This window comes from Centroberyx affinis, unplaced genomic scaffold (genome assembly GCF_046629955.1).
Source record: "Centroberyx affinis isolate AG114_WGS23_722 - 3 ecotype Tasmania unplaced genomic scaffold, CSIRO-AGI_Caff_v1 ptg002699l_1, whole genome shotgun sequence".
In the NCBI taxonomy this organism is placed as follows: domain Eukaryota; kingdom Metazoa; phylum Chordata; class Actinopteri; order Beryciformes; family Berycidae; genus Centroberyx; species Centroberyx affinis.
In genome coordinates, this window is record NW_027280876.1 from 55,001 (window position 1) to 67,362 (window position 12,362).

The 12,362-nt window shown below is 42.1% G+C and overlaps 1 protein-coding gene and 1 long non-coding RNA gene across 2 annotated transcripts in view; both read left to right on the plus strand.

Annotated features, from left to right (window-relative positions):
• adm2b (adrenomedullin 2b) overlaps window positions 1-3,696 on the plus strand; it is a 6,260-nt gene extending 2,564 nt beyond the window's left edge. The window contains exon 2 of the mRNA XM_071535395.1: window positions 3,288-3,696. Within this exon, the coding sequence (XP_071391496.1) occupies window positions 3,288-3,696 (409 nt within the window). The remainder of the gene's footprint in view (window positions 1-3,287) is intronic.
• A 4,538-nt stretch (window positions 3,697-8,234) lies between these two features.
• On the plus strand, window positions 8,235-12,166 carry LOC139657513 (uncharacterized). The gene is made up of 3 exons (XR_011696179.1): window positions 8,235-8,277; window positions 11,636-11,899; window positions 12,101-12,166. It is a non-coding gene; the product is annotated as an uncharacterized lncRNA (long non-coding RNA).
• The last annotated feature ends 196 nt before the right edge of the window (window positions 12,167-12,362 follow it).

Consider the following 12,362-nt stretch of genomic DNA (forward strand, 5'->3'; position numbering starts at 1 on the left):
CAGATCCGAGACTAATACAGAAAAATTCTCCTCCACTGATGTGATACATGTATATCGAAGCCATTCGAGATCAATTAATGAATTTGCGTTGTCTTGTGACACACTGGCTGCTGTAGTCTGTCTGTCTGACGATGGGAAACACGAGCAAACGTCAGTGTGTGAACAGAGCCATTGATAGAGAGTTTGCTCTGGTTGGTTTAGAATTACACACACAGACCCTCCAGGTAATTGTGGCTGAGAGCAATGACAGTGAAATTTGTTGAGTTGGCATAGCTAACATCTCAAAAAATACAAAATAGTGTTTGGAGTGAGTTGTTGATGAGCTACAAATATATGATTTGGAGGGTTTCTATGCTAGTTTTTTTCCCTCTTAGCCCCAACCGTCCATTCACAGACTTCACTGGTATGACTTAGACACACACACACATACACACACACTGCACCCACTCTTCTTGGTTTACGCTGTATGTCAGTGCAACTCTACAACTGTGTTGCATAGAGCTAGGCAAGTCGGTTGCTGTTCGGTGGCCTACATTTCCTTGTATTGGGAAGCACCTCAGCACGCCAAGTGGCTTTTCCTCCAGAGACAACTGTGTTCTAACCCTAGCCACAGGTGGCCCCCTCACCCTGTGTGTGTGTGTGTGTGTGTGTGTGTGTGTGTGTGTGTGTGTGTGAGAGAGAGAGAGAGAGAGAAAGAGAGAGAGAGAGAGAGAGAGAGAGAGAGAGAGAGAGAGAGAGAGAGAGAGAATGAGTGCATGTAGGTGTAGAGCATAGACTGGAGGCAAATAAGTGTATGCCCGTGGGTGTGTGTGTGTGTTGGTAAACACTTGCTTGCTGCCAGGGAGTCACATGTTTCTTGCACGTGTGTGCCCTACTAATGCCCCCCCAACATTACGCCAGAGTGCAGGAGTGTTTGTGTAACGTCCAGAGCTGCAAACCTTCAGCGTCCAATAAGTGCTAGGAGGATCTGGGGGAGCGGAGACATCGGCACAAAAACAATCAGGCCAATCTGTCTACTTACGCTCACCGGTCTAACACACAACATCAATGCCTTTTCAATGAATAGTGAGTAGGGAGTGGAGTGAGTTGGTCAGTGAATGAATGAGTGAGTGTGTGTGTGTGTGTGTTGGCAGTGTGAGCCCAAGATGCCCAGCCAGAAGACTGAGCAGAATACCAGTGAGGATTACAGGATAAGGATCATATCCTGGCCCACTTTCCAGACTAAACAAATAAACACAAACATTATCTGTCTCCCTCTTTGCCCCTCCTTCCCCTACTTCTTTCTCACCTCTTGAATACACTTGTGTATGGGGAGACGGAGGCACACACACACACACACAAACCCACACTGATTGTCTCTTTTGCAGGACAGTAGTGCATCATGTGGTTAGAAAGATTGCCAAGAATACTCGCTGCACAGAACAGAGGATCTATGATCAACAATCTACGGTCATGTGTAAAATTTAGTTAATTTGTAATCCACATCCTTGAGCATTGCTAATTACTCATAGAATAGAGCATTAATGTGATTTACATCAGGCAATTATGTAACCCCCAGCACACACACACACACACATAGAGGACATAAATAATACTTATGTTATTATTTAAAACTTCAACAATAAGATACAACGCGCTCAACTCATGATAATACCCTGACAACTGGGTGCTGGATCCTTAAAGTGGTAGATAATGAAAAAGAAACTAGGACAGCACTCCAAATTGACTTCTTCAGCGTGTGTATTGGCAAATTCACCTGAATTTGCCAATACACACACTGAAGAAGGGCGTCTTGCCCGAAATGTCCGTGTGGCAAATAAAAAGTCAATTTGGAGTGCTGTCCTAGTTTCTTTTTCATTATTTAAAACCTCCCATTGCAATACAAATGCAGTGACATTATTTGGGAGTTTGAGCAGTTTGAAAAGCGACCTGTGCTGGCCAGCAGAGGGCCTCATAATCACCAGAAGCATATAAATTGTTCACAGACCGTAAGAAAATATTACATATTCAGTCACAACAGGGAAGGCAAAAACAGAAGGCTATGATGTGATAGGGGTTGCGGATGGAGGCACAGTATTGAAACAGGCCCTGGATTTCACCACTTGGTGCTGTCAGCATGATAAAAGGTTAAACACGGTGTCAAATCTGAAATTCAGAAATGGGCAAATGGATTACTGTGTTATTGTTTAGGATTAGCGTAACAATCTCCTATAGAAACTAAGCCTCCAAGTGCTCTGAGTGCACTTGTGCTTCACTCCGTATTATGTTGTGCTTTTTAATGTGTTGCGTAATCTCCGACAGGTCACATGACCAAACAGACAGGTTCAACACCGGCAGTTGAACCCCTGAATGTGTGGCAGAGTGTAGGGGCGAATGGAAGAGAAAGAAGGCATTGTAGAAGTGAGAAAGGAGTAAGACTAGACGGGGCAGGGAGGTGAGGAGGAGAAGTCCTTGAACCCCCTGAAACCTCAGAGGAGAGCGGTGGAGTAGGAGCCTCTTGACTGAAAGCCTCCATCTGTGTCTCTCTCTTTTCATTCTAACAGGAACAATTTTAATGATTCACGAACAGCCAAGAAACAGTAATAACCAGTGACTCTTTAACTCTGTGTTGTTTCAGGTGGGGATGAGTAAGCATGGCTGGGTTATACTGTCCAAGAGAGAGGCTTATAGTTAAGTGAGTGTTGTCATAACTAAGAAAATCATTTCATGTGTGGAAAGCAGTTCAGTATTAATACCACAGCACACACACACTAGCATGCTGCATCCCCTGCTCATAGGCACACACAGGCAAAAAGATCTTGAGTGAAAGGCACAAGTGAGTGAGCTGGCAGACTATAACGACAGACATGCACACACACGTGTACACACACTTACCCATACAATCAGATACAGAGATGGTGCGGTTGGATAAGCCAGCTACAGACCTGAACTCCCACCTGTCCACCACCCTCTGTCTATCAGTCCATCTATCTTTCCTTCTCACTTTCTCTCTCAATCGCCTCTTTCTCTGTTTCATTGGCCTTTGCAGCAGTCCGCCTGGGGGGGAAAAAAAAGTATAGAATGAGTGCAGTTTAGTCATTGCAGCAGTACAAGCTTGACTTCTTGTGAGGCATTTCATCTCATCCGAATGATCAAATTCCACCTAGAAACCCGAGGAGGTGACTGGCGCTCATGAGTGACTGGGCTGTGTGTGTGTGTGTGTGTGTGTGTGAGAGAGGATATAATGTTTTACTCTGCCTTTCCATTGTATCTAACCATCATTCTCTCTCTCCCTCTCTGTATCTTAGGTTGGCTTTACCCAGAACCCCTAGATTCCCAAAGTCGTCTCCTCTCATCATCATGCCCACTGCTTCTGGTCTCCCCGTTGCCCTTGACAACAACATCACCCAGGGAGACAGACACATCATTTGGAGGGCCCTTCTGCACAAAGAACCCCCGCCGAGGCTGTCCGACCAACTGCTCGACCAAAGCGACAGCGCGCCAGGGGAAGGGCTGGCCTGGCAGCGGGGGTCACGGGGTCGTCGCCATGCCAACGGCGGCGGCGTGAGGGGCCACGGCCAGCTGATGAGGGTGGGGTGCGTCCTGGGGACCTGTCAGGTTCAGAACCTCAGTCACCGTCTCTACCAGCTGATTGGACAGAGCGGGAGAGAAGACTCCTCCCCCATCAACCCCCGCAGCCCTCACAGCTACGGCTAAGGCCACGCCCCTCGACTCCAGAGAGACAACTTTATCGACAACCATCAGAAAACGTAATCCACAGGTCCAATGTTGCAGCAGTGTGACGCTGTATTAGGGTCATTGTAGGTGACTGTAGGTGGGGAGAGGGGGTAATATTGCGAGTTTTTTCTCGCAAATCTGAGTTTCATCTTGCAAATTTTTGAGTTTTTTCTCAGAATATTACCCTCTCGCCCCCCAGAGCTGCAGTAAAAACCAAATCACCTACAATGGCCCTAATACACCGTCATCCATCAGTGATACAATTAGGGCAACAAATCTAGATGTCCGTCTTTGATGTCAGTCTTTGATGTGTCTTCTGATCACAGCTGCTTAACAATTAACATAATACCTGTGTGGTGGCATTTATCCTGTGTGTCGGTGCGATATCAACCACTTAACGATATACGAGTGAAACTCTCTGTGTCAAACAGGCCTGCTGTACTTGGCCCTGCCTCCGCCTCAGCAGAGTGGGCGCCCTGCTGATGTCCGCTGTCATAGAAGGTCGTCGTCAGCGACCCCGCTGAGCTGAACTTAACCTAGCTGAGCTCTAATCCGTCCCGCTGTGCCTCAGAAACAACCTTCATCTCCCCCCCTTCCAAACAAGTAGCTTTACGTCAGTCCAGACAGAAACTAAGAATAACCTCCAGGCAAACCCCTTAACCCTTCACCCAAAACCCTACAGTACACACAATCAGCCAAAATAACCACTAACCCTAATCCATGATCTACCCAAACCCTTCTTAACACACACCTAGTCTTTACTCTCTCAATAGGTGAACCAGACAGACAGCAGGCAGCCATACTCCTTTATCAGTATATAGCAAATCTACGATGCCTAGCTTCAATTCTTGCCCTTATCAAGTGTTTTTTTTAGCCTCATTCTGTTTATCCATCTCTAAGGCCTCGTAGTCTAAGAGTTTCACTTCCAAATTGAGCATCACTGTGAGTGACTGTCATCGTATTGTGTGTCTTATGAAGCTTTATAGTCGTATGCCATTCTCTGAGTTAGCTTTAACTCCAATTTCCATAGCTGTTCTTAAAGGTCAAGTGTTATTAGGAACACATGAAAGCACTTTATTGTTCACTGCATTCACATTCAGTATGACTTGAATTGTAAAGACGTGTTATTTAACTTTAAATTAATGAGACCATTTTCCTGTAAATATTCCATTTTACTAAATCTTTGTGTCAATGCGAGGACCCCTTCAAAGTAAAAGCATCCTTTTATAAACTATCTCTGTTGCTTTCACCTAATCCTTTGTTTTTACAATAGCGGCCTTGTGTAATAAAACTTGAATCAACCTTTCAAGTGTATTGTATCTGTCTAACAGTATTCTGGGGTGAGAGCATGGCCATTGTGTTATTAATGGCCATTTATACCCTGCTATGTAGTTTATGATTGGAAAATGTGCCTCATAACTAGTCAGTGGTACTGATTGCTAATCTTAACTACTAGACACACACACACACACACACACACACACACACACACACATTAAAGGTGCCTTTAGGGTTGCAGATAAGGGAGACCAAGAGTCCACACAGGGGGTGTAACCCATAAAATAATTTTCCTATGAGGATCAATACAGTATGACATCACATTAGCAGCCAGTGTGTATCTCTTGCTCTGCATTAAAGCAGACAAATATGAGTATAGCCTCTTCTTCACACATTAAATCCAAAGCAGTGAGAGGGACACATTTTAGCACATTTACTACACCTACTTTACATTACCGCAGACTATTTTACAAAGCATACCACATTTTTTTTGTACATTTTTTAATATTGACTCGATTTCCTTATTTTTTTTAAAACTCAATCAGGTTTAGAAGTCATGGATCGCATTTTCCATTTAGTTCATAAAACAACCTTTTCTTCAGGGACTATTTTCTGGCGGAGACGCACATTCTGTACACTTTTACAGTGTGTAACTTTGTAGGGTGCAGATGTGGTTTGTAACTTTATAATGTGGAAGTGCATGCTCTGGAATAAACATGGAATATTGATGGCAGCGTGTATTGGAAAGTAGTGTTGTGGGTAACAAAGGTGCAGGTGACAGCGGTGTAGTGGACTGTAGGGGGCTGTTTCTGGGACGCTGGAATACACTGCTGACCCTTCTTGAGGTGTCCTGGGCCTAATTCAACGAAGGAAGCTGCCCACTTGATAACTCTAAAGACTGGCCTATACTCACTCACCCTTAAAGCTACAGTAGGAAGCCGGTGAATGTTGCTGCCTGTCTTATGGTGTTGTAGTTTTATGACGGGCTAGCCCAATGTTTGCTAGTACTCATTTGCATGCTAGTAGTATATTATTCTGTTAAACTCTGAATTGGGCCTCTATGCTCACCATGGTTTATGGCACAAGGGATAGTAACATCATATCCTGTGTATTAATAAATGTGTGGGTGTCTGCATGGAAAGCATTTCAGAGTTCAGCTGAGAGGAATGGTGCATTCATGTCATCAGATAAATGGGAAAAAAGTCGTTTTCCTACTGCCAGACTAACTATCATAACTTTGTAACGCAATAAGAAGCCACATCCACATAATATTTCTCACCATGTCGATGTGTGCTTATTGTTTGTCTTCTGGGTTTGACTTTACGACCAAACAGCACGTGAGTGCAATGCTGTTTGCCAGCCGACTGTGAGGTCCCGGATGTCGGAGCTTCCCACCAGCATGTGAACGCAACAAAAGTGCGGTGTAGACTTTTCGAATCCGTGCGGTGTTGTAGCCCAGTGACTCTCAAACTTTTTCATATCAATGACCCCCACAGACCCCCATTTCATGAGGTTTTGTCTCTTGAACCCAACTCTGACACTATTTTTATTTTCTCCAGAACTCCATGACTATCTGTATTGTAGGTAGAGAGATAACAGAGAAACTACGATCAAAACGGTAATTCTTCTACATTCTCTAATTGAGTTCACTTATAAATGAAAGAATGGTGAAGTTTAACACTTTATCAATTTGCTGGGGACCCCTGTAACTCCCTCAAGGACCCCTGGTGGTCCCCGGACCCCACGTTGAGAACCACTGTTGTAGCATATTACCACACCTTCTGGCAGTGGTGGAAGAAGTACTCTGATCCTTTACTTAAGTAAAAGTACCAATACAGCAATGTAAAAATACTCCATTACAAGTAAAAGTCCTGCATGAAAAATCCTACTTAAGTAAAAGTACATAAGTATTAGCAGCAAAATGTAGTTAAAGTATTAAAGTAAAAGTAGTGGTTTGGTCCCTCTGACTGATATTTTATTATATATGACATCATTAGATTATTAATACTGAAGCATCAGTGTGTAAGCAGCATGTTACTGTTGTAGCTGCTGGAGGTGGAGCTAGTTTGAACTACTTTATATACAGTTAGCTAGTTTAGTCCAGTGGTTCCCAACCTAGGGGTCGGGCTCCTCCAAAGGGTCATCAGATAAATCTGAGGGGTCATGAGATGATTAATGGGAGAGGAAATAAGAAAAAACAAAGTTCTGATACACAAATCTGTTTTCAGTTTTTGGACTTTTTCTCTAATCTTTGATTTTTGCTGAAATAGTGGATCATTTGAACATTTATTGCAACGAAACCATGTGAGGTTTAGAGGGAAAAATCACTATTTGGTGGAGCTGTTAACAACTCATAGACATCTGAAATGTGACCCCGACTACACACTGCTTTTTGTAAGACGTCAAAAGCCAAAAAGGTTGGAAACCACTGGTTTAATCTTTAACAATGTGTTGTATTTTAAAAGCTTGTTATATTATCCATTGTGTCAAATCTCCATCTGAAAAGTAACTAAAGCTGTCAAATAAATGTAGTGGAGTCAATATTTCCCTCTGAAATGTAGTGGAGTGGAAGTATAAAGTAGCATCAAATGGAAATACTCAAGTAAAGTACAAGTATCTCAAAATTGTACTTAAGTAGAGTACGTGAGTAAATGTACTTAGTTACTTTCCACTTTTGCCTTCTGGTTACAATCGCCGGCATCGTGTGGTTGACAGTGTTTTACGCAGGCTACTACAGAAGATGTGGTAGCCTACGCCTATATTTCCCCAAACTCCAGAAAGACACACAGCCTAGGTTTAAACTTTCGCTTTCATGGCGATTGCGCAAATAACATCGGTGAGAGCTATTAACATGGCCTTTAACTGTACTATATAGTACAGTAGTATAATATAACAATAATCCCTTAAATTTGGGGTTGTCGGTCCGTGAATACAAAAACAGTAACGTTATTAATCCATACCCTGTTGCACCATCACATTACGTAGGACACGTCATGTTTTTGGATCAGACATGGCATACATACAAACTTGACATGTGGCACTATTCACTTCAGGCTGGTAGTTTTGACAAGGTTTACAAAAACTGACGATTTCGGCCATGAAGCCTTAAACTCGAAGCGTGTGAATTGCCATGATAATGTACTAAAAAAGCGGAACATGATGAAACACCCATTAGTAGGCGTGGAGAAATATAGCCTACTTATCTGTTAGGCTATACAGATGTTCTATCTAGAGTCGCCGTTTGGATCTGCGACTCCTAGGCTACAGCCACACTGTGATAAGGTAAAAATACTAAACAAAATCTATTAAAAAAAATAAATAAATAATAAAAAAAAAATCTATATCTAGAGGCTGTTTTAATTGGCTATGTTTTCAGTCCAGATCAGTGCCAAGTTGCCCCGCTTTTGGCAATGATCTGCCTTCGACTGTCAGATTTACGATTTTGGTAGGCTAATTATTCTTTTCTTTGGAAAAACCGCTTGTCACACAGTGAGCTGTTCTGTAAATATGAGGCTGTGGTAGGAACATACGAGGATAAACTGCTGGAATGACAACTAGTGAAATAGCGTTTTCATATGCTGATAGCCTACTTAAATACTGAACATATCCGCAATATCCACAAACAGCAGTCTTATAAAAGCTAACGGGTACCTCGAAGAAAATAACAATGTGCAACATGTTGATAGTTTCCATGTTGATTTGACTACAGCAAACCAGTGATACTGCAGGGACAACAGGGCACCATGTACTGTAGCCTACTTGTGACCCTGTGGTTTGTGTAGGAGTCCAGTGGGTCCAGTGTCACCTGAGGTTATTATGTCACGAGACATAACGATAGTTCAAACTCAGGCTGACTCGGACCCAAGTTCTGTTTCGTTTTTACGTACGCTGTTAGCCTATATATACGCTATTATGTTGCCAACGACAATAACAGCATTCCACAAGATATATTTCCGACAGTCGCCGTGAAAGCGAGACTAAAGTTGTAAGCAATGTGGTACAGTTACGGTGACCAGACGTCCCGGTTTGTCCGGGATTGTCCCGGTTTCAAGATGGGTGTCCCGAGTCCCGACAAATATCTGTAAAACACTAAAATGTCCCGGTTTTCAACATTGACTACCAAATTGTCCCGGTTTTCACCACAATTAAAATAATAATAATAGTAGGCTATTATACTTGTTTTCAGCGCTTATATAGACGTTTATCATGTTCTGCCCCGCTCATTATTACCTAACCCAATCAAAAACAAACTATGCTTTGGTGGATTTTTGGAGACAAAACATCTTTTCGTTTGCTGAGGCTCTGTCCATGGTGTTGAAAGGTGCAGTCACTAGGTGTGTATAAGCGCTGAAATAATTGTCCCCTATCCTGATGAAAAGGCCTATGGTGCGTGCATAAGCGCATATATGTGCGCGTGCATGAACGTGCGGTACACTTAAGGGTCCCGGTTTGAGGGTTTGAAAATGTGGTCACCCTAGGTACAGTCCATTTCTTTTCGGGAGATTTGGCGAATCTACTGACAGAGGCGTGCCGCACCTGCTGCGGTATAGGTAAAACGCTAGTCACGCACGCGCTTGGTAACCAGAAGGTGTGGTAACCAGCTAAGCTATAACATCCGCATTGATTTGAAAAGTCCACACGTATTCTGGTGCGTTCACATGCTGCTGGGAAGTTCAAAGTCGGCTGTGTGGGTGGTGTTGCTGGTGGATATAGAGGGCGGTAGTTAAAGATGAACAACGGCGTTAACAGTGTGGATATTCTTTACACTCATAATTTCACTAGTACAGACATAGAGTATGTCCTCATAAGATGCACGTATATGTAGGCTACAGTTGTCTGATGATGATGTCTCAGTATGTACTTGTGACCCTGAGGTGTTTAGGAGGAAGTGTCACCAGCTGAGGTTATTATGTCACGAGACAGTTCAAACCCAGGCTGACTCAGACCCAACTTTCGTTTTCGTTTTGACTTAGTGATTGTTATTAGTAGGCTATTATGGTGCCAATGATACCAACAATAACAGCATTCACCAAGATATATTTGCGACAGTTTAGAGACTAAAGTTGTAAGCAATGTGGTGCAGTCCATTTTCTTTCGGGACTTTTGGCGGGACTTCACAATAGGCTGTGTGCCGTGTTGGCGGTGGATGATAAACAATGGCGTTAACAATGTGGATTTGTTTACATTCATAATTTCACTAGTACAGACATAAAGTATGTTCTCAGACCCCATGTGAAATAAATGTATTACCTTCAAAGACGTTCGGAAAGTCTTAATTTGTAATGTTTACAAGGCTACAAGGTTTACATCTGCAGCTTGGAGAGTAAGCTCCCGCCCCTTCATTTGATTGACAGCCTAAATTGCAGGCGTTTTAGGTGACCATGCCAGCAACCCATCGGCATTATCATTTACTAGAATTTCCAGCTCAATACAGGATTGCAACACAAGAAACATAGCTAGACTAGCTAGCAAGCTAACTCACCAGTCAGAACATGTTGTGTACATGGTTGAAAATAGCGTGAGAAGTGTTGTTGTTGTTCTACTGGGACCCACGTACTCACTAGCGCTACTAGTGGCCGAAAACTCTGTTGTTCATCTTTAAGCTATAACACCTGGCATTAAACTAAATTAATATGCAACGATAAAGTATGAATAAAAACCCGAGCAATGTTCACTGTAATGGATTACCTATCTCAAGCAAGTTTCAAGTCTCTGCAAATTGATTTTTGTAACGCACTGAAATGAACGTAAACAAATGGCTGCCTGGAAGGTAGGAAAAATGCATTCAAACATCTAAAAAAAAAAGTATGGTATGCTTTGGAAAATGGTCTGTATAGTGTATGTGAATTATAGTAATTAGGCTAAAACATGCAAAAACAGCGGTATGGTCCTTTAAGGTTGTTTCACTAACATAAGACAGATGTAGTGCAGACAGGCGCTGAATTCTAGTTACTCCTCTATTCTCGAAAATGGGCAACAACAAATAAGAGTGTCCGATCATTCATGTTTGTTTTTTATGTGTCTGGCAACTTTACCTCTGGCACACAAACAGAGCAAATCCTTCATAACCAACCAACCACCCCCTATCACAACCAATCCCAAGCATTGCGGAGGTAGGTAGGTGGTCCATTTGACTTGAATGTAGGGCAACTAGGCAGGATTATGAGAAATCACCTGGCAGACCCTGGTGGCAAAGCAGATAGAGGATTACAACATGTTCTATGTGATGAAGATACTCATAATGCTAAATAAAAATTCAGCTATAAAACCGGTCCCCTTTTTTTATTTTGCTTTGCTTTATCTGTGTGATTATTTTACATATATATACAGTACATATATATATGTGTGTGGGTATATATATACATACATATATATATATATATATATATATATATATATATATATATATATATATATATACTGAGAAGCAGGGTTTGAAAGTGCTGCTTTTTCCATGAATAAAAATACATGTTAAAAAACCTGATTTAAGTGAAAAAAAAAAAAAAAATGCTCTATGGTGAAAAACAACAAATTATTCTATCTTTTTATGGTGTAATGTCATTGTATATCCCGAGTCATTCTTCACCAGTTCAAACCAGAAACCTGCTGATCCTTTAAAAACTTTCTCTTCTCTTCTCAGGAAGAAAACGCCCACTTGCACATGTACACACACACACAGACACCGATAACACAGTCAGGTTCAACACAGAGAACCCCGTATGTCAATGCTTGGTTAAAGTGTGACTATCTGTGGATGTGGCTGTACACTTGATGTACACTACAGGACTGAAACATTAGCCTCTAAACCAGCAGGATATATCCAAGCAGAAAGAGGGGAGATCGGCTACAGAGGACCTGCACACCGCCAAGACTTCATCCACTGAAAATGACAACCATAAACATTGTATGTATGGCTGCAATACATACAGAGGCAAAATTTTTTAACTTTGTGCAAAAGGTCTAATTCTGCTAATTGTATATTTCTTTTGAAAGCATATACATACAATATGAGTGACTGGTCATGTAAAACTTGAGTACTTTTAATCTATTATGTTTTATGTATATTATATTATATTATATTTTTTCTTTTATCCATTAAACTCAGGGTCCAGACCCGTCTCTGGCACATCGGCCAAACTTGGAGCAGAAGGAAAGCAAAGATAAAGCAGCCTATAGAAACTTTGAGGTTAGCACTCAACTCTTACTTCCCTGTCCCTGTACATTAAAATATGCCTTGTCATTTTATGATCCTGTGATGCTCTCTGTAATTTGTGTAACGTTGTGTTGCATGTGTGTGTGTGTGTGTGTGTGTTTCAGAGTGGCAGTCTAATTGACCGTGTGTTCAACACATACAAGCTGATGCACAC